We start from the raw sequence: 20125 nt of genomic DNA, 5'->3' as shown, positions 1-20125 counted from the left end.
CTTCCATTGTCACCTGATACTGAGTACCTGTGCTAAGAACTTTCTATGTATAAGAGGACTAGAGGAAACATTAGCACCATTAAACAATAAAAAGTCCACTGGACATCTTTAAAGATAATCATAAAGACATTTTATTTGTACATTATTTCTGCATAATTTCTTTCAGGAACTTGGAAATATTCCATTAGATTTGTTAAAATAAATTCCTGTTTTCAACCAGGAATAATTGCGACGTAACTTCCCTTCTATCCAGAATAAGCAGTTTAAAAGTACTGCAGACATGTAGATATCTGTCTTTCAGTAATGTCAGCTTAGTGGCAGTCAGCACATATTATCACAGTCAGGCACTAAATACTTCCCCCCATCACATTTAGAAGTCACACTATGACCTATTAAGTATGACAGCCTCCCATAGAATAAACTACAGAACTACTCATTTTAATTGAAAAGAATGGAACAGGTTATCAATAGACTGACATAGGCTCTTGAGACCTTTCAACCACATAATATAATTATATAATAAGAAAACGGACATATGCTAGCATAGCTAGCTTTTATAATTATCGAGTTTATTCCCCTGAAGTTTAAGGATGTGTTCTGGCATTAGTGTTCTTTATTTAAGATCTAGCAGCATGAAAGCAGGGTTCTCCAAATAGGATTTCCACAAGTTAGAAAAACGGGCCATTGTAGCTCCATCAATAATTCTATGATCAGCTGACCAGCTCACATTCATTATCTGTGCTTTAAATACTTCCCCATTACCATTAAATCGGGGAAGAACCTAGAAAGAAGAGAAGGGAAGAAAATAGGAACCTGATGAAAGAAACTATACAAACATGATTCTTGTCTTAACAATTGCTAGAGCAAATATAGAGTAGTATTTCAATTAAGAGAACACAGATTTCCCCCCAATTGTTTATGTAGTGGGTCTCAAACAGAATTACCACCTACCACTCCTAAGCAATCCTGTTGAGTTTATCTTAATTCCTCCCTGACTCCAAATTATCCTGCTAGACCAAAGGTCCCAAAACTGTGGGGCGCGCTCCCTACACGGGCATGAAGGAACATTTGGGGGGCATGGCTGGGCCTGGACCAGCCCCCACGTGGGGCAGGGAGGGAACACCACCCAGCATCACTCCCCGCTCTGCTCTGGCCCTGCCCCCAGCCTTGGCTCCTGGCCATGGCACCCAGCCCTGGTCTTGGCCCCAGATCTGCCCTGAGCTGCAGCCTGAGCCTTGGCCCCCTTACCCTCATCCGCGTCCCCTTCAGCCCCTCAGGGGAGCTGCGGTCCCACTCCTGGCCCCAGGGGGCGCGGACAGGGATAAGGGAGGTATAACTCTGAAAAGTTTGGGGACCACTGTGCTAGAGAAGTTGATTGAACCTTTGGTGCTGAGGTGACACATGCCTCCCAAACCTTCCCTAAAAGCTCAAAAAGGCATAGGGGAAATATATGAAAAGTATTATCCACTAAGAAATGTAGGGGGAGGGTCTGTTTTGGTTTTTTGCTTGTCTACACTACCAAATGTATTTATCTGACTGTACAAAGTTCTTAGATAGATTTAAATCTCTGGATCACGTAACAAAACTTAAATATCAGAAGCAATTTGTTTCAAGTGTTCTCCTGGTTTGAAACCCTGCAAGTATTCTTTCTGAACAAAGATGGTATTATAAAACCCCTACAAATATCAGAATATAATCTAATTTTTTTCTTTTATACCTAGAAGCCAACAAGTTAAATAAAAACAGCATGAGGTGAATATAATGGACTTCTGGTAGACAATCCCGAGCCAGAGACAAAAGATTTTTGTTTATAATTTTTGTCTGTGCTCAGCCTTTTAAGTCTTATAAAAACATTGTAAGATTTCATTTACAAAGTTTACATGGTGTCCTTCTTCCACATCTTGTAGAAAAAATGCTTTCAGTAAGAACAATGTACAGTAGTACCTCAGAGTTACGAACACCAGAGTTACGAACTGACCAGTCAACCACACACCTCGTTTGGAACCAGAAGTATGCAATCAGGCAGCAGTAGAGATGAACACCCCACCCCCAAAACCCCCAGAAACAAATAAAATTCAGTACTGTGTTAAATGTAAACTACTAAAAAATGTAAGGAAACTAGTTCTGTGCTTGTTTCATTTAAATTAAGATAGTTAAAAGCAGCATTTTTCTTCTGCATAGTAAAGTTTCAAAGCTGTATTAAGTCAATGTTCAGCTCTAAACTTTTGAAAGAACTACCATAAAGTTTTGTTCAGAGGTACGAACATTTCAGAGTTACGAACAACCTCCATTTCCGAGGTGTTCGTAACTATGAGGTTCTACTGTATCGAAGGTAGACGAAATGCAAAGTTTTAATTGAACATGGTCTTACTACAGTACAAACACTTGTGTCTTTGTAGTTAGATCAACATACACATACCTGTATCTTTCCAAGAGCACCAATAGCTACTTCAGGAGGTAGTATCACTGGTTTGGCATAGGTACCACCAATCTAAAAAGGGAAACCAAGAAAATTAGCTCAAGAATATTCCAAGAGTGCCCATTTGCAGTAGCAGCATGTTTCTTGTATGCTGTACTGTAATATTTGTTATAGAAAACACTTTTTTCTAACAATTACACATTTATCAATGTAACAGGTAGTAGTTATTTTTTAACCAATTTTTTCAATGTAAAAACATTTTTTTAACTCACTGTGCCAATATTGGAGAGAGTGAATGTTCCCCCAGTGAGGTCATTTGTTCCCAACTGGCCTGCAGAGCCCAAGGTCAGAAGGCGATTTAATTCAGAAGCAATCTCAAACACGCTACAGACCTGAACATTTTTCACGTTAGGGACAATCAAGCCTTGTTCTGTGTCCATAGCAACTCCAATGTTGTGAGAAGCCTACAATATATTCAGTTACAATACAGTAAGTTTCACTAACCAACCATACATTATATGTAAGTTAATGCAAAAAAAGGAAATATGAATTAGCTTTATTTTATACAAACTAAAGTGCTAAAATATTGTTTTCAGTATTTCCACTAAGGAAGTTTCTGTTCAGAATAAACCACACTCTATGCAGATTTGAATTTTTTAAAGACAAGTCTCTTTGGTACTCTCTATATAATTCTGGAACAGTAAAGGCAACCTCCAAACTATTTTTGGGGAGTTTAAATCTAGGAAATTTAGGATCCTGAGTTCGACATCCCCTTGGAAATATGAATTCTTTATTCTGTTAACAAATCTGTGCACACATCGTAACAATAAAAACTATCACCCATGCTGTCAGTCTCAGCAGTGAGACCATGAATTTAAAGGAAACAGAGACTGAACTGCCCTTTCATCCTCTGAAGTGATTCAGAAAGAGTAAGTCTCAGAGATGTGGAGTAAGACAGTTCAAGGGAAGCTTGAATTGCTGACACCTGTGCTATATCATTTCTGTAAATATAGGAGTTCAGTCCTCAGGACCATCTACCCAGTACCGTTCACAAGCACAAAATAAATCCATGCAAAACGTGTATTCTGGATAGCCCTGACCACAAACTCCCTATATTTTCTATGTTGCATGTCAAGCTTCCTGCTTTCTGTCATACCAAGAAAATCCCATTTTTTTTTTTTAAGTAGAAAGGTGACTTATTTAAGACATCAGGGTTGATAGACAGAACAGTGTCACCATTGCCACAGTAACAAAACATTTCTACCCCTAAATTTTTATGGGTTATGGTTTGGGACTGCTTGGCTCCTTGTCAGAAAGAAGAGCAAGAGAGCAGGTTGCTAATATGGCTAGCAGTGGCATGTCTTTCTTAGCAGGCGCTATATAAATAGCATCATTTGCATTAATCTAGCCCTCTCCATTCAATCCATTTTGATATTAGATAGAGGTGGTGGTGTATGGATCATTTTCCATCACAGTACTTAAGAATTGCTTTGGGATCTATTGTTTTCCCCCTTTTCCATTCAAAAAAAGTTAATTTATTTGTACTGAAAAAGAGCCCTGATTATTAGATGCTTGGAGGAGCATTACTTTTTTGGCACAGGAGTATTTTCATAAAATTGCACAAACCTTGTATGTGATATTTTGACAGTTTTCATCCACAGACGCATTAAGAATAGGATAATGCAATAATCCCAGAGAAGCTGCCTGTTAAACATAAAAAAACAATATTAACACTAAGACCTCTCTTAATACTCTTATCACCCAATGGAGAAAGGAAGGGGCAGGATGAGTGTACCTCAGGCAGCTTGTAATATCCAGAATGCAATCAAGTGTTTGTCTAGGTTACTCTAATTTCTATTTTGAAATACTCTGGAGATCCATACAAGTACCTAGATAGGTAAAGGGAACGGGTTACTGTAAGCAAGAAGAGTTCTCACTGTAGAACTAAAGAGGGTTTTTGTGTGTTGCTGATTGTAATGATGAGAGGGATAAAATAAAAAGACAATTAAAAAAGCTGGATGAAACTAAATGAAAAAATGCAGAAGAAAAGCAAGTTTTTCTTTCCTCCCCACTATGTCCTTTGGTGTCAACAGTATATGCCATCAGGAATCCTGTTCTGACATGCAGCTATGACTCACCTTTATGAAGAAAGGCATAAAGGAGAGTTTAACTCCACGAACTTGTGCTAGAGGTTTCAATTCTTCTCTCAATTGAACGAGCTGAGTTAAGTCAATCTCATCACAATAACCAAAGTGAGGAATCTTCAATGCAGCAGTCATGGTCTTTACCATTGCCTTGTGAAAGCCTGAAAAATATTCAATGGGTGCTTTTACCAATAAAAAGCTTTTAGAAACTTTAGAGTTAGTCAGTTTCTAACGTTCAGTTTTGTTTGAAAAACTATAAATCTTTCTTTCAAAAGTTGGGATAGAATCCACTTATGATCATTCTTGCTTGGGCACCAAGTTACTTTAGTACTACACCGAGAGCTACTAAAATAGCACTGGATACAACTGGACACTCTGAGTACCTTTCCCAGACCTGAAGAAGAGTAGCTCCGTGTAAGCTCAAAAGCTTGTCTCTCTCACCAACAGAAGCTGGTCCCATAAAAGACACTACCTCACCCACCTTGTCTCTTTGTATACAATCGGAATTTTACCATGAGTGTGAAAATATTGATGGGGAGACTCGTTATACACCTGAAGCAGGTACCCAATAACTTCAGTAATGAATTTATGCTGCCCCAAATGTTTGGAATTATTTCCGTATCCTAGCATCTGCCTCTAGATCATTCCTACAGGCTAACCTTGTGTGCAAGGCCCACAAATGTTAAGCTGCATCAGTCTTTTCATCTTTTCTAGCCCAAATATTATGTAACTGAGGAAAACAGAAATGTAATTTGCTCTCCCAGTGCATCTTGTCTTATCTGTGCCCATCTTAGATTGGGAGCTCTACATGGCAAGACTGATTACATCACACATAAACAATCCTACTCATTGATCCTGCTAATAAATTACATAATGATTTCTATAGGAATAGTATTTGCAATACTGTTTGAAGAATTCCAGAGTACCTATTTCCAAAATTTTGCACAAAATGTTTTTAGATGTTCATAATGCACAGTTAAAAAAACAGAATTTAAAATGAACAGGTGCAAGTCACAGCCCGATGCTACTAGCAGAGAACATGATGAAACCACACAGTGCCAGAGAAGAACACTGACAACCCTGTCTGACCACCATTTGAAAAATTATTTCAAACTCCTCCTTTCTGCAAAGCACACTTACCTTTCCTGATTCTCATTGTCTCCCAACACTAGTGTGATTACAAGATGAAAGCTGGCTCTCCGTCAATGGGAATAGGAGAATCAATTTAAATGTTATCATTCACTGACTAATTATTTAGAAGCTATATCAACTATGAGTGCTACTTCATGATTGCATTTATGTTTTTACCTGTCACAGCCTCAGTTTTATCTTTCCCTGCAAACACGATGGGCTTGGAAATGGATATAGGAATTTTAGTTCCTTTGTCCTTTGGAGCAGCTGGCGCAATCTCCGATTTTGGTAATGGTGGGATAATTTCAGGTTTTGGTGATGGAGGTAAAATAGCTCCCGTCTGCTTGGCCAAATAATTGAGAATATCTTCTTTAAGGATGCGGTTATCTTTCCCTGTTCCAACAACTTCACTCAGTTTAATCTGAAAAGTATATAACAAACTATAGAACTTTTGCTATATAGCACAAGTAGAGAAATTATATGTTGTAATTGGATTATAAATACAAAAATGTTACAGGTACTCGAGTAACATTCCTCAGGTTAATACCTTCTTGTGACTTAGTATCTGCTCAAACACTATCTAAACTTTCTGAAAGACCCTCTGTGTCCTTAATTACATATATATATTAAGGCAGAATAATGATTATTTAAACGGTACTTTTTTCTTATAGGAGAAATATTATATACAAGCAGTTCACAGCTTCAACAGTGAAACACTGTTCATTTGAAGCAAGACATTTATCAACAACTTTTTTCATTGTTGTTCCCTGGCAATTCACCACCAGCTTTCAATAACATTCGAGTTTTATTGCCCTCCCAGATGAAGTCAGACTAATATACAAGCAATGGATATAAAACAGAGCTGGCTTCAATAGAACACAATCCTACATTGTTTTCCATGGCAAGGCGACGGACAGCAGGGGTTGCCAGTGTTTTGTGGCCTTTTATCTCTTGGTGTGTATGTTCTTCGTGAGACACAGCAGGTGTCTCAACAACATCCTCTTCTGAGGCTACATCTGAAAATAATATAAAAACTGCTTTAACTTTACTACATTGCTCAAAGTGGTTTTGATTAAAATAGAGATATGTATACAGGTTATGGTTATGAATATATATATATATATATATACACACACATACACACATATAGATATATACACACACATATAGACAGATATAGAGATATAGATATAAACGGTAATTGTAACTCTGGTTCAACTTCAGCATTACCTCACAACGGGGTGATGAAGCACTCCGGAAGGGAGGGGCTATCTCCCCAACCACAAGACACTGGTTTCAAGCACCTAGTCACTTCACCTTGAATGGTCCCTTCACCTTGAATAGTCTTTATCTAGAGATCTTGATCTGTTTTATCTTGTATTTAGCTGTGCCATTCTGAGTACATTTCTCAGACCTGAGGAAGAGCTCTGTGTAGCTTGAAAGCTTGTCTCTCTCACCAACAGAAGTTGGTCCAATAAAAGATATTACCTCACTCACCTTGACCTTTCTCTGGGACTGACATGGCTACTACACTGCATACACCAGGCCCTTGTCCAGCCCAGGAGTAAACAATGAGGAATCATCAAAGCAAATGGGAACAGCTTGAAAGTGAAAAGAAACCCCAGTCTTCAGAAACTAAGAAAGGAGAGAGTTTTCTCCACTTTGAATATCTGTAATGACTGAAGAAAAAAACTGCCACCCCTTTTAAAATGGAAGGAGTTTGTACTGAAGATCATCCAGAATTTGAAGGACTGTCTCGATCCCTCCTACAGGTAGGCTTGGAAACTGTTTAAGGCAACAAGTAACTCTTATTAGAAAAGGGGTTTTATCTGCTATGAAAGTGAAAAGCTTGAGGTTGTGTCTTTATGTTTGTTTTCTGTATTGCTCATATATATGTTTGCTGTTCCTTACTATTCCATCTTTGAATCTATGGCTTTTCTATTGAATAAACTTTGTTTATTTTCATCCCAAGCAGGTGCCCAGTGTGCAAACTGTGTGGAGTGTGTATGCCATAGTGAGCTAACTGGAAGAATGTTTTCATGACTTCAGGGGTGATGAACCAGAAGGGAACACACCAAGTATCTGGTAATTCAGAACTCAGGGAGGATTTATTTGGGGAGACTTGGGACCTGGAGGGCAGTTGGTATCTTCTCTGCAAAGAATAACTACACTGGTGAGAGCCAAGGTAAGACCTTATGCTTGTGGGTAGACTACTGGTGTCAGGGAATTGAACCCATAGCTGCACAGCACAAAGGCCCTCCAAGTTACAAGGCAGGCAATGACAAAACTCCTTACTGGTCTGGATGGACCCCAAAACATCACAGGAAACCTTATAAGAAACTGTCCATTTTGGGACTTTTTAAAAACAATCACTAGATCAAATCAAGCAGTTTTGTCATTTTTTAAAAACACACTCAGGAAGAGAATTAACCTCAAGAAATTATGGATTTTCTAATCTCTAACTGACTGTATGAACAGTAAAAAAATCCCATTCTAGTGTAAAAAACTAAATGATTATGGAGATAAAACTGTGTTTAAACATATATAGGATTTTTTTCTTTTGGCAATAATACTGCTACTAAGGTATTTCACTTTACCTGAAGTAATTTAAATGTAATTAATGTTAATACATTTAGAAGTGGATCAGAAAAATACACAACAGTGTTAGATATTATTAAAGTGATTAATGCCACGTCAAGTTAAAAAAGCTTATTTGCAAATAAAGATTTAAGGTATCTATGTGATATTTAAATAAATTACTAAACAGTCATTATTTTATTTGAAATTCTAGTTAGTTCCTTGCATTTTACTCCCTAAAATAAAAGATAGCTCAGAAGTGTGTGTGTTCTGACGGGTAACAAAAGTTCCAACAATTGAAACTGTCCCCAGTGTTGAAGTTTAGAGCTGCAGTTGTTTACATTTCTCTGATATATTGCAGCGCTCAGAAGTTATTGTAATTCTCTCCAATACCTTTGGAAGCCGGAAGTCTGGGGAGAGTGTATACTTTGCTACTGTGTGATTTGTGGCATTTGCCATCACATGAAAAGAAAACAAGTAACAGTTGCAAATTTACCATCATATTGTACATAACCCAAATTATAGAATTTGGGTTATCATAAATTTACATAAAATAGATTTTATTATCCTTTTCACAAGTATGTTTCATTATTGTGGTTTCACTTGAGATTATCACTTTAGAGATTTAAGGTAACATTTTAAAAAACATCTCAGTGACTCTGAATGTCAGTAGGACTTAGACTAGTAATTCATCTAGGTTCTTAAAAACATTTCACTGTTACAAGTATAATATAATTATTCAACAAGACATCTGGTGGACCCCTAAGATAACCAATACTTAATTTTATTCTCCTTCCCACAAACCATAGCTAGGTTGGTACCAAATACAAAGATATTATGCAAAACTGGACCACTAATTTATTTTTAGTGAGTTCATCGTGGAACTGAAGGCTTCTTTTTCAATATACAGCTACCCAATGGAAATGCAACCCCTTCTCTGTTATTAGAAAATAAGCTAATATAGGGATATTTTTAATAGATAGCTGAATAAAAGAAAAACTTTAGCCCCTCCTAGAGATCACAGAGCAAAAAGAAAATCATCCATTTTTCTTGAACTAACTCAAATCTATCTTTTTGCCCCTAAGAAAATATTAGTCTCGTCCCCTAGCGCCCCTCCTCTACTTGCGCTACATTGATGACATCTTCATCATATGGACCCATGGAAAAGAGGCCACTGAAGAATTCCACCTGGATTTCAACAATTTCCACCCCACCATCAACCACAGCCTGGACCAGTCCACACAAGAGATCCACTTCCTGGACACTACAGTGCAAATAAGTGATGGTCACATAAACACCACCCTATACCGGAAACCTACTGACCGCTATACTTACCTACATGCCTCCAGTTTACATCCAGGACACATCACACGATCCATTGAGTACAGCCAAGCCCTAAGATACAACCAAATTTGCTCCAATCCCTCAGACAGAGACAAACACCTACAAAATCTTTATCAAGCATTCTTAAAACTACAATATCCACCTGGAGAAGTGAGGAAACAGATTGACAGAGCGAGACAGGTACCCAGAAATCACCTAGTACAGGACAGGCCCAACAATGAAAATAACAGAACACCACTGGCCATCACGTACAGCCCCCAGCTAAAACCTCTCCAGCGCATTATCAACGATCTACAACCTATCCTGGAAAACGATCCCTTACTCTCAGAGACCTTGGGAGGCAGGCCAGTCCTCGCTTACAGACAACCCCCAACCTGAAGCAAATACTCACCAGCAATTACACACCACAGCACAGAAACACCAACCCAGGAACCAATCCCTGTAGGAAACCTCGTTGCCTACTCTGTCCCCATATCTACTCTAGCGACACCATCTGAGGACCCAACCACATCAGCCAGACCATCAAGGGCTCATTCACCTGCATGTCTTCTAATGTTATATATGCCATCATGTGCTAGCAATGCCCCTCTGCCATGTACATTGGCCAAACCGGACATCCCTACGTAAAAGACTAAATGGACACAAATCGGACATCAGGAATGGTAACATACAAAAGCCAGAAGGTGAACACTTCAATCTTCCTGGACATTCTATAACAGATTTAAAAGTAACTATTCTTGAACAAAAAAATGTCAGAAATAGTCTTCAAAGAGAAACAGCAGAACTAAAATTCATTTGCAAATTTAACACCATTAATTTGGGCTTGAATAGGGACTGGGAGTGGCTGGCTCACTACAGAAGCAGCTTTTCCTCTCCTGGAATTGACACCTCCTCATCTATTATTGGGAGTGGACTACATCCTCCCTGATTGAATTGGCCCTATCAACACTGGTTCTCCACTTGTGAGGTACTCCCTTCTCTTCATGTGTCATTATATAATGCCTGCATCTGTAACTTTCACTCCATGCATCTGAAGAAGTGAGGATTTTTACCCACGAAAGCTTATGCCCAAATAAATCTGTTAGTCTTTAAGGTGCCACTGGACTCCTTGTTGTTTTTGTGGATACAGACTAACATGGCTACCCCCTGATACTAGTCTGTCTGATAGTTATTTACAGACAGAGGACAAACAAATGCATCCTCCTCTTAAAATTGTTTTAAAAAAATCCTATATGGAAGTTTAAACACCGAGCCTTAGTCAATAAATATTACACACAGCCCTCCCAACCATGCAAAGCCTGGAAAATCTACATAAGCAGGATATACAGAGGCAAAACCCCTAGATTGAAATCCCGGCTCCAGTGAAGCCAATGGCAAAACTCCCACAGACTTCATGGGAGTTTCATCCCTAATCTTCAGGAGAGAATTAGGGTCATTTGCCATGCACCCCAACTCCTGACTCTATCTCTTGGGCTAGATATGTACAAGAATGCAAAACTGCCAGTATATCATTGCAGTATTGTGGCTGATTTTAAAAGCACAAACTAGTTGAAACTTAAAGTTTCGATTCCCAAAGTAATACATCCCCTTGTGCAGATGCAATATTGTTTATTGTATAGGATATAAAATTGCATGCCTCTATGTAGAATGGAGCTGTTACGATTTTTGTGGGAACCATGATTTTGAATTGTCTGACTTGAAAATTTCAAACTCTACCACCAACAACTTTGGATTTTTTTCTATTTTTTTTTTTTTGGTATAAAAAAGGTAAAAAGAATGTTGATAATATTTAAATGCATGCACCACTGTTCTACTTTATGTAGTACAGGGGTGGGGAACCTTTTTTGTGTCAGGGGCCATTGATTCATCCAAAAAATCAATGGTGGGCCACACATGTTCAACTCCCTGCCCGGGGGGGCACGGAGGCTAGGGGCTTCTTCCCCCCCTGCAGCGGGGCAAGCTGGTGCTCATGGCTCCAGCCCCGCCGGGGGGAGGTGGGTGAGAAGGGGGAGAGAGGAGGGCACCAAGACTCAGAGCTTCCCCCCCCCCGCTCGCGGCAGGGAGAGCCAGCACTTGCAGCGCCAGTCCATCGGCACCAGCCCTGCGGGCAGGAAGCCCCGAGCCTCCGTGCCCCCCCACCCCTCCCAGCGGGTGAGCTGAACGTGTGTGGTCCATGGGCCGGATGAAAATGAGCAAGGGGCTGGGTCTGGCCCACGGGCTGTAGGTTCCTCACCCATGGTGTAGTTTCTTATATACAGAAGTTAAATTGTATAGATTTTAATTAAATTCATTTTTTGCAAAAAATATAATCTTAATCTTGAATTCCCCTGAATACCTGGATGGTTTTGACAACAAAAATAAATTAATATGCAAGAGGAAAAGTGTTTACAATACCTTTCAGAGCATCAGTTTCTATGTCCACTAATGGTTTTCCAACATAAGCAATTTCATCTAGATTATAATGGAGTTTTCTAATGATGCCATCATAACGACTAGTGATAGTGACAGAAGCTTTATCACTTTGTACTTCACAGATGCTATCAAACTGAGACACACTATCACCTTCTTTTACATACCTATGGGGGGGGAAAAGATAGGCTTACATAGCACATGAGAGTAAAATCATACTGTCTCAATGTATTCTTTTAATAAACCCAATTATGAATAACAGTATAATATAATGTGTTGTTTAAAATGTGAATGTATTCTGTTGTATACCTCTTGCCAGCCTATAGACAGGAGAACTATCTTTGATATGCAAAATGTTACCATGACTTGGGATTCTTCCCCACAATACATTTGTTCTATCATTTTACTACAAATATTAGTGTTCTCTTGACTGTATACAAACCATTTCTAACTAAAAGCCTCATGTTGAGTTAATTAATAGCACAGGTTGGTCTGATCCTGACAACATGAATATGTGACAGGGAAGCTCTACAGTTGTAGGGTTACCATTTGTCCGGATTCTGCCGGACATGTCCGGCTTTTTTGAGTTAAAAATAGCGTCCGGGGGGAATCTGTAAATGTCCGGATTTCCCCCCCATGCAGAGTGTGCGCGGCTGACAGGGCAGCCGGCCGGATCGTGCCACTCGCACGGGGCTCTGGCAGCCAGAGCCCCTTCTCCACTTCCCCCTCCTCTCCCCTGCAACTTGAGATCACTCCCCTCCTCTCTCTCCCTCCCTCCCTCCCCCTCCCTGCATTCGCAGATCGCTGGCCGGCCGTTCGCCTCGGGCCTCCGGCAGTCTGGACCTCCTCCCCCTGCTCCCCCTCCCCTGCTGCTGAGTGCGCTGCTCTGCAGCACTCTGTTCTGAGCGGCACGGTAAGGGGGCCAGGGGGTCAGAGAAGTTGCAGGGAGGTTCTGGAGGGGGCAGTCAAGAGACAGGGAGCAGGGTTGGATGGGTCGGGAGTTTGGGGGGGGCTGTCTGGGGGTTGGGGGTGTAAGGTTTTGGGCAGTCAGGGTACAGGTAGGGAGTAGGGTCCTGGGAGGCAGTTAGGGTGGGGGGAAGGTCTCAGGAGGGGGCAGTCAGGGGACAAGGAGCAGGGAGGCTTAGGTAGGGGGTAGAGTCCTGGGTGCCAGTTAGGGGCAGGGGTCCCAGGAGGGGGCAGTCAGGGAAGAAGGAGTGGGGGGGAGGGTTGGGGGTTCTGAGGAGGGCGGAAAGTGGGAGGGAGTGGAAGGGGCAGGGGCGGGGCTAGGGCAGGACGGGGCGGGGCTCCTCCCATCCTCTTTTTTGATTGTTGAAATATGGTAACCCTATACAGTTGGAGAGTCTACCTCCAGCTGACACAGAGCAAAAAGCATTCCATGGCTGCTTTCCCCTTAGTGGAGTCTCAATTCCATTCAATCAATTTACCATTGAGGTTTTGGGAATGATTTCTGTGCTAGGTTCTTCCATTTTAAAAGGAATTATGGGCCTAACTGGGGTTTTCCTAGCCAGAAGCTCCTTTCCAAAATTCAGCCTAACACATGTGGCCCAAACTTAAACCTCCTGCACCCCCAAACTAGTCATTGTGGAGGGAAGAGAGAGTGCTACCTTTAGCTGTAATTAAATAATGGACTCTCCCCCAAAGCAGTCCATGATGAGGTAGAACAATAGAATATTAAACTCAGATTATACAGGGCATGGGTCTTCAAAAAGTGGCAAACATAATTAAAAAAAGCCTACACAGGTAACACAAAAAGGTTATTCACAATCTATTGATAATTAATGTAGACATTAAAGCATTTTTAATTTCTGAGTATGTTAGTAACAAAATTAAACTTACCATTCTTTCACAGTCACCTCTGTAATTCCTTCTCCAATATCAGAGAGCTTAAACTGGACAATTTGGCCATTTGAAACTTGAAACAGATAATCGGACAAAAATAGCAAGTTAAATATTAAATCTAAAATACCAGCTAGAAAGATGTTAATGCACCAAATATACTAGATTATGTACTAGTAATTAGACACAAATCACAACTACTAACATAATGGGAATGTAAAATAAGTTACTTAAATATAAAAAAAACTTACTAGCAGATGTTTTGAACAATCTGTGTTGATGACTAAACTTGAATGCAGATTTGTCAAATATGCTCATGTATTTGGACTTTATAAAGCGAACACTGCTACACGATCTAATATGGTGAACACAGATCTGGAGGGGAAAAAAATCTCAAGTATTAAAAAGGTGGGGTCTTAAATTACACTTGAAAACATTCTATAATGTATACAGATTCTAAATTAGCACAGTCTTTATTTGTCATATGTACTTATATAGTTTTACTAATATAACACTTGGGAGTTCAAAAACATCAAAACATCAAGCATTTTGTCATCACTAGTGAATAAAAATCATGACAAGATTTGGCATCAAATATATAGCTGTTATTGTTTCTAAGCAACTGGCATATGTTTTACAAAGATTACATACACACACTAAACACAAGTACAGCCATTTAAAATATTCATATGCAAAATGCATGCTGGAAAGAATTTTTAATGTGAGGGAAAAAATCTGTACATTTTTCTTTGACTTTATAGTAATCACAGGTTGATCTGAGGTGCTAATTAGAAAGTAATTGAGATTCTAGGGCACAAACGACTGCCTTTCCAGTCCCATTTAAAATAATCTAGAATTGGCACATACCTTCAGGTAATTATTCTTTAACATCAGCTTTATTAAATTATTTTAGCATTGGGTATAATTTGCATGTTTTCTTTAGATCTGAAATTATATACAGTCCAGAAACCTAATTCAGGAGTCAATACAATAGCCTGAAAAGTTCTTTGATATAGAGGCATTGTATAGTCACAGAAGCAGTAATTCTGGATAAATGCCTACAGGCCAAGAGTGCTCCCACTGAAGTTAATGGGTGTTTTATCATTAACCTCAATGGCAGTCAAACCAAGCCCTTAGAAACAGAAACCAGTTTACTACTTTAGCATGTATTGGAGCATAAGCTTTCGTGGGTCTCATGCGTCTGACGAAGTGGGTATTCACCCACGAAAGCTTATGCTCCAATACATCTGTTAGTCTATAAGGTGCCACAGGACTCTTTGTTGCTTTTTACAGATCCAGACTAACACGGCTATCCCTCTGATACTTTAGCAGGAAACATGTTTATTTAAATTTTATTCTGGTTTTATGTTGTCTAAAAATGATCCCTAAAGCTAACAAAAATAACTTTAAATAAATTAACTGCTGAGATTTGCTACTAAAAAACAAAACTCAGGTGCTACAATGTACCTCAAGTGGCTCAGACTGTAAAATTTAGAAATTATCTTCTTAGAGGATCCAGAAAACAGGATACCTGCATGGGAAAGTTTGCAATTATGTGTTTTAACTTAATTTTTCCCCCTCTCTTAGTTCAGACAAATAGAAAAGCATATTAACTTCCTATAGACAAAGAATATTAAACTTCTCCCATAAACTAGGAAAGGATTGGTTTTATGTGACACCTTTCATAAGAAAGGTAATCCAGAATACTATGCTATATTGAATTTTAGGTACTGTTCACGTATTTCTTATGCATATTAGTATATATAATTTGATCTGATATATAAATACCCATAACTGTTTCCTTTTTTTCCAGAAACAATATTTACATTGCACAGGCTAACTCTAACAACATTCCAATGTCATTTTCAGCTACCTTTTAGCTACTTGTTACTGAGACAATCTCTGTTGAGCCAGAATGAGTATTTTTCTAATTCCCCCTATGAATATTCCTTCCTGCCTATTTTCATGACAAAAATTCAGCAAAATAATATTAAACGACAGTAGCTCTTGTTTCATGAAAACGTTTAAAGTTTATGGCAAGTTAGATTATGTTCCAGTAAAGTGTGAATGACTTTTCTGCCCTGATTTTTGGATTTTTTGTTTGTTACATGTTTACATCTCCCCACTTGAGATCATGGCTATATTGTTTGCTCAATAAGGCTTATAAATTCAGAACATAAAATACAATTCTATTCCCTTATAAAGCCCCTAACTGGAAAATGCTCAATATTTACCTGAATAGATGATCACAAGCAGCAACCTCTGAACTATCACTAAATCTGAAGTTTCATGAATGCATTCCATTTGATTTTAACATTAGGTAACCATTGAAGATAGTAAATTAGTACTGTCACTGCCAAAAAAACAGACTGGTTTTGGTACAGAAGATTTTCAGTCCTGTCTTGAGTTGACATTTTTAGGAATAATTAAAAACTAATGCAGTGTTTTAAATGAAATCTGTCTTTGATTTTTAATACTACACATTCTTTACGAAAAAACTTGGTGGGTTAACAGTTAACATATTAAATGAATCATCCAGCATATACAATAAGGGCTTACTTTCTTAACAGCTCAAATCCATGGACTAAAGATGCTGGTAATTTCACTGCGTAATATCACTATAGCAATATTTATTGTTTCATTGAACAAATTACAAAATAATGTTATTATGACATGAAATAAGAGAATCACTCTTTTAATCCTATACTAGGTGTACCATTTAAATAATCCAACAAATATAAGAATGTTAAACACATACACTGATCTTTGTAGGATTGGGCCTTAGTTAGAAACTGAGTCGAAACAAGCTTTGTAGGCTAGCTAAAGCCAGAAAACATTTATGAAAACAAGTGCTTGACACCCAGGATATGTCATACCAATGTTACTGTGTCCTCTCTGTTTCTGCACTTGCTTGTGTGTACTTGGGAACATATCCATGGTTCTTTGTGCTGAGACACTAAGATTCTTTCCCAGTCAATTGTTGGAGAACTTTTCTGTCCTTTGAGGGGCACTATAGGAAGGGTATTAGAGGACTACCAGCACTCAAGTGATTTTACCTGGACCCTCACTGTAAAGCGGGCTGGTTTCTGCCCAAGTGAAAGCAGCAGATTCTAATCTATGCCCTCAGCCATGTAAACTAGCCTGGATGTGAAGTACCTCCAAACCTGGGTCACAAGTTTTTCTATGGAGATAATGGGGTGTGGACTAAAATCTGGGTAAGAGCCCAAGTTGACTGCACAGTGAAGATATACCCATTGTCTGACAATTATAGTAACACAACAGTCTTCCCATGCAAACGTTAAACTTATTTCCAGAATGGTTCTGCTGGCCCAATTCTGCTCCTGGATTTCTAGATAGGTAAAAGAGGCCCCTGTGCTTTCTCAATCTACAGCTGTCCAGGAGACTATACTACTAGCTTCACAACAGCAGTTGATGCCATATTCCCTTCAGGCTTGATTACCATTATATACTCTACTTAAAGCTACTACTTAAATCCATGTGAAATCTTCAGTTAGCGGAGAATACCACTGCTTTCTTCCTAAGTGGGGCAGCTGGAACAACACATGTGCTCATATCTTTGCATTGACTGTTAGTTTGCAGGTACAATGCAAGGTGTTGCTCTTTACAGACCTGAATTAAAGTTATGGGACCAGTTAAATTAAACTGCAAAGCACTCAATCTCAAAACCCAGTCTGAACACAGTGTGTTCAGTCTATGGCCTTTCAGCGAAGGATGCCTACCTTGTGAACTCACTTGTCTCGGCAGTCTCTCAGAACTAGAACATAACTGAACTTCAGGGTAAGTATTTTTTTAAAAAAATATTTGTTTAAATTTTGTTTTGAATACATTTTCTATATTTGAAAGTGCACAGCTGCCTTCATAGAAATCAGTAAAATAAAAATGGTATCACAATGTTATGATTATTTTATCATGAAACCTCAACGTAAGTTACAGGCAAAAATATATTTACTGAATCCTGACAACCCTCATGACTCTTTGCAGTGGATGTTTTCAGGAAGAGAAATGGAATGTCTTCCAAGAATAAGAGAAAATGCATGCAGTTAGGTATCCAATCTAAACAGACAATGCTAAATTACAGACCAGATAATTCACTGATGCAAATATACAAAAGAACCACTTTTACCTTAACATAGTTTTTCTCTGGATATGAAAAGCAGGCATCCTGATTAGACAGACGACTAACAAGACAACGCAGAAACAAGAAGCGGGAGTTTTCAAAATGCTTTGACAATTACAGTGAGTTGAATATTGTCTAAAAAATGGTTGATTGCTAAACTGTTTAGACAACTGTCACAAAAATCCTTCACTACAGTATTATTAAGTGAATCCTAAATAAGAATAACAGATTTATTTGGGCATAAGCTTTCGTGGGTAAAAAACCTCACTTCTTCAGATGCATGGAGTGAAAGTTACAGATAATCTGTTAGTCTTTAAGGTGCCACCGGACTCCTTGTTGTTTTTGTGGATACAGACTAACACGGCTACCCCCTGATACTAAATAAGAGGGAAAACTTGGTAGGTCTGTGACTAGATGGAATTGGATATAATTGTTTATAGCTGATACGATGCTGTGGGGACAAAAAATATCCACTTCTCTCACAAAGCAGGATATATGTTCATTTTAAATGGTTTTTCACTTGGAAAAGCTCATGAGATATTTTCATTTTTGTGAAGTTCCACATGACAATAGCAATCATATAATCCTACACCAACATGCTTCAATAAAGGTTTCAATATAGACAGTTGCAAATACTGAGCATCATTTTGCAAAAACATTTTTAATTGACGAGATTACAGGTTTTATTAAAAGCAGACTGTTTGAACCCCTCCCAGCAAGTCAGGAGGCTGCTTATGCCAGCTCTTTGGAGCTACACATACATGATTGTGACGCAAAGACACATACACAAGGACCATATATAGCCTACATAGGGATGTATTAGTATATGAAGGGAGTTGCCATCTGTGTGGGATATATAGGTGATGCAATGGGACAGATAATTGTGAGGCTTACCTAAAAAAGGGTATAACTGGCTTATGAAAATGTGTATTTGAGATGTGGATTTCCTTGTAGAGATGTTTGTATATTGAAGAGATATGAAACAGTAGGGAAATATCTGCATTGGGATGTCTGGGCTGGTGGGTTATGGGGTGGAGAGGGGTCCACATTGGGGTGTCTAAGCTGGGAGGCTCTGGCATGGGGACCAGTGGGGTGTCAGCTATGGCAAAGGACAAGTCAGCACAGGGGATTCTTGGACGGGAGCTATGGCACAGGGATGGGTCCGCATGGGTATCTGGGACCGGGGGCTGGGGGCTGTCAGGGACGGGTCTGCACTGAGGTGTCTGGGAGGAGGGTTAGAGTGTCTGAGACAGGAGGCAATAGCCTCCGGGAGGGGTCCATACTGGGGTGCCTGGGATGGGGCTGTGGGAAGGGACAGGTCTGCACTGCGATGTCTGGGGCAGCGGGTCTGAGGTATCTGGGACAGGGGACTATGGCCTGCGGGAGAGGCTTGCACAGGGGTGTCTGGGATGGGGAGGGGTCCAAAGGGGGGTTACGGGGCAAGCGGAGGTGTCTGGGGCGTCTCTCCACTAGGGACCTTCCTCTCTCCCCTGCTCAGGCGGGGCAGGAGGTGCCAGAGGCAGCGGCTCCCCGGCGGGCCCGCGCACCCAAGAAGGCGGGGGTGCATGCGTTACCTGGCCCCTCATAAGCTCCAAGGCGCCCCGCCCCCCTTACCAGGCGCCCCGCAGTCCGCGAGCAGCTCCTCAGCGCCCTCACTGCCGCCATCTTAAACAGGAAAGAGAGGGAGCCCCCACAACGCCCCCCACACCTCCCACCCGTCAACCAATCAGAAGACAGCGTCAGACACAGCAGCCAATCGGGGTAGAGGACTAGCCCACTCCCAAAGCCAGTCGGTGGTCTAGGGAGCGGCAAAGTCTTGGGGCATCAATTTGTTAGGGCGCGGCGGAGCTTTGTGACTCGGGGCGGCCAGCGTGGGCGTGGCTGGGGGGCGAGCGGGCGAAACTGCTGGGGAAGGGACTTCGGGGAGACTCGTCCCGCACAGCACGGGGCGAAGCAAGGAATCGTGGCAGCTTCAAACGGGCCCGTCTCACCCACGTGAATTCACAGCGCCTTAAGTTCACCTATGTAGAGTCCCCACGCCCATACTTATACCACCACCAAAGGTGGCCGGCTTTCCCTGGGTATTGGAAATGATTGTCTTTCCCA

General features: G+C 40.2%; 1 protein-coding gene across 1 annotated transcript; it reads right to left on the bottom strand.

Moving 5' to 3' along the window:
* Positions 1–107: 107 nt before the first annotated feature.
* LOC112119380 (lipoamide acyltransferase component of branched-chain alpha-keto acid dehydrogenase complex, mitochondrial) lies at positions 108–19716 on the bottom strand. Its single transcript, XM_026655819.1, has 11 exons — positions 19634–19716; positions 14133–14256; positions 13882–13957; positions 12010–12191; positions 6583–6710; positions 5872–6115; positions 4558–4724; positions 4046–4123; positions 2692–2883; positions 2420–2491; positions 108–781 (listed from the first exon to the last, which is right to left on the bottom strand). Exons 1-11 carry the CDS (start codon positions 19682–19684, stop codon positions 614–616), a joined length of 1482 nt encoding a protein of 493 aa, XP_026511604.1. The 5' UTR covers positions 19685–19716; the 3' UTR covers positions 108–613.
* Between the last annotated feature and the right edge of the window lie 409 nt (positions 19717–20125).

The sequence above is a fragment of the Terrapene carolina genome, unplaced genomic scaffold (genome assembly GCF_002925995.2).
Source record: "Terrapene carolina triunguis isolate 2854851 unplaced genomic scaffold, T_m_triunguis-2.0 Scaffold211, whole genome shotgun sequence".
Taxonomy (NCBI): domain Eukaryota; kingdom Metazoa; phylum Chordata; order Testudines; family Emydidae; genus Terrapene; species Terrapene triunguis.
Note: the sequence above shows the minus strand (reverse complement) of the source record. Positions and strands in the feature narration are given on the sequence as shown.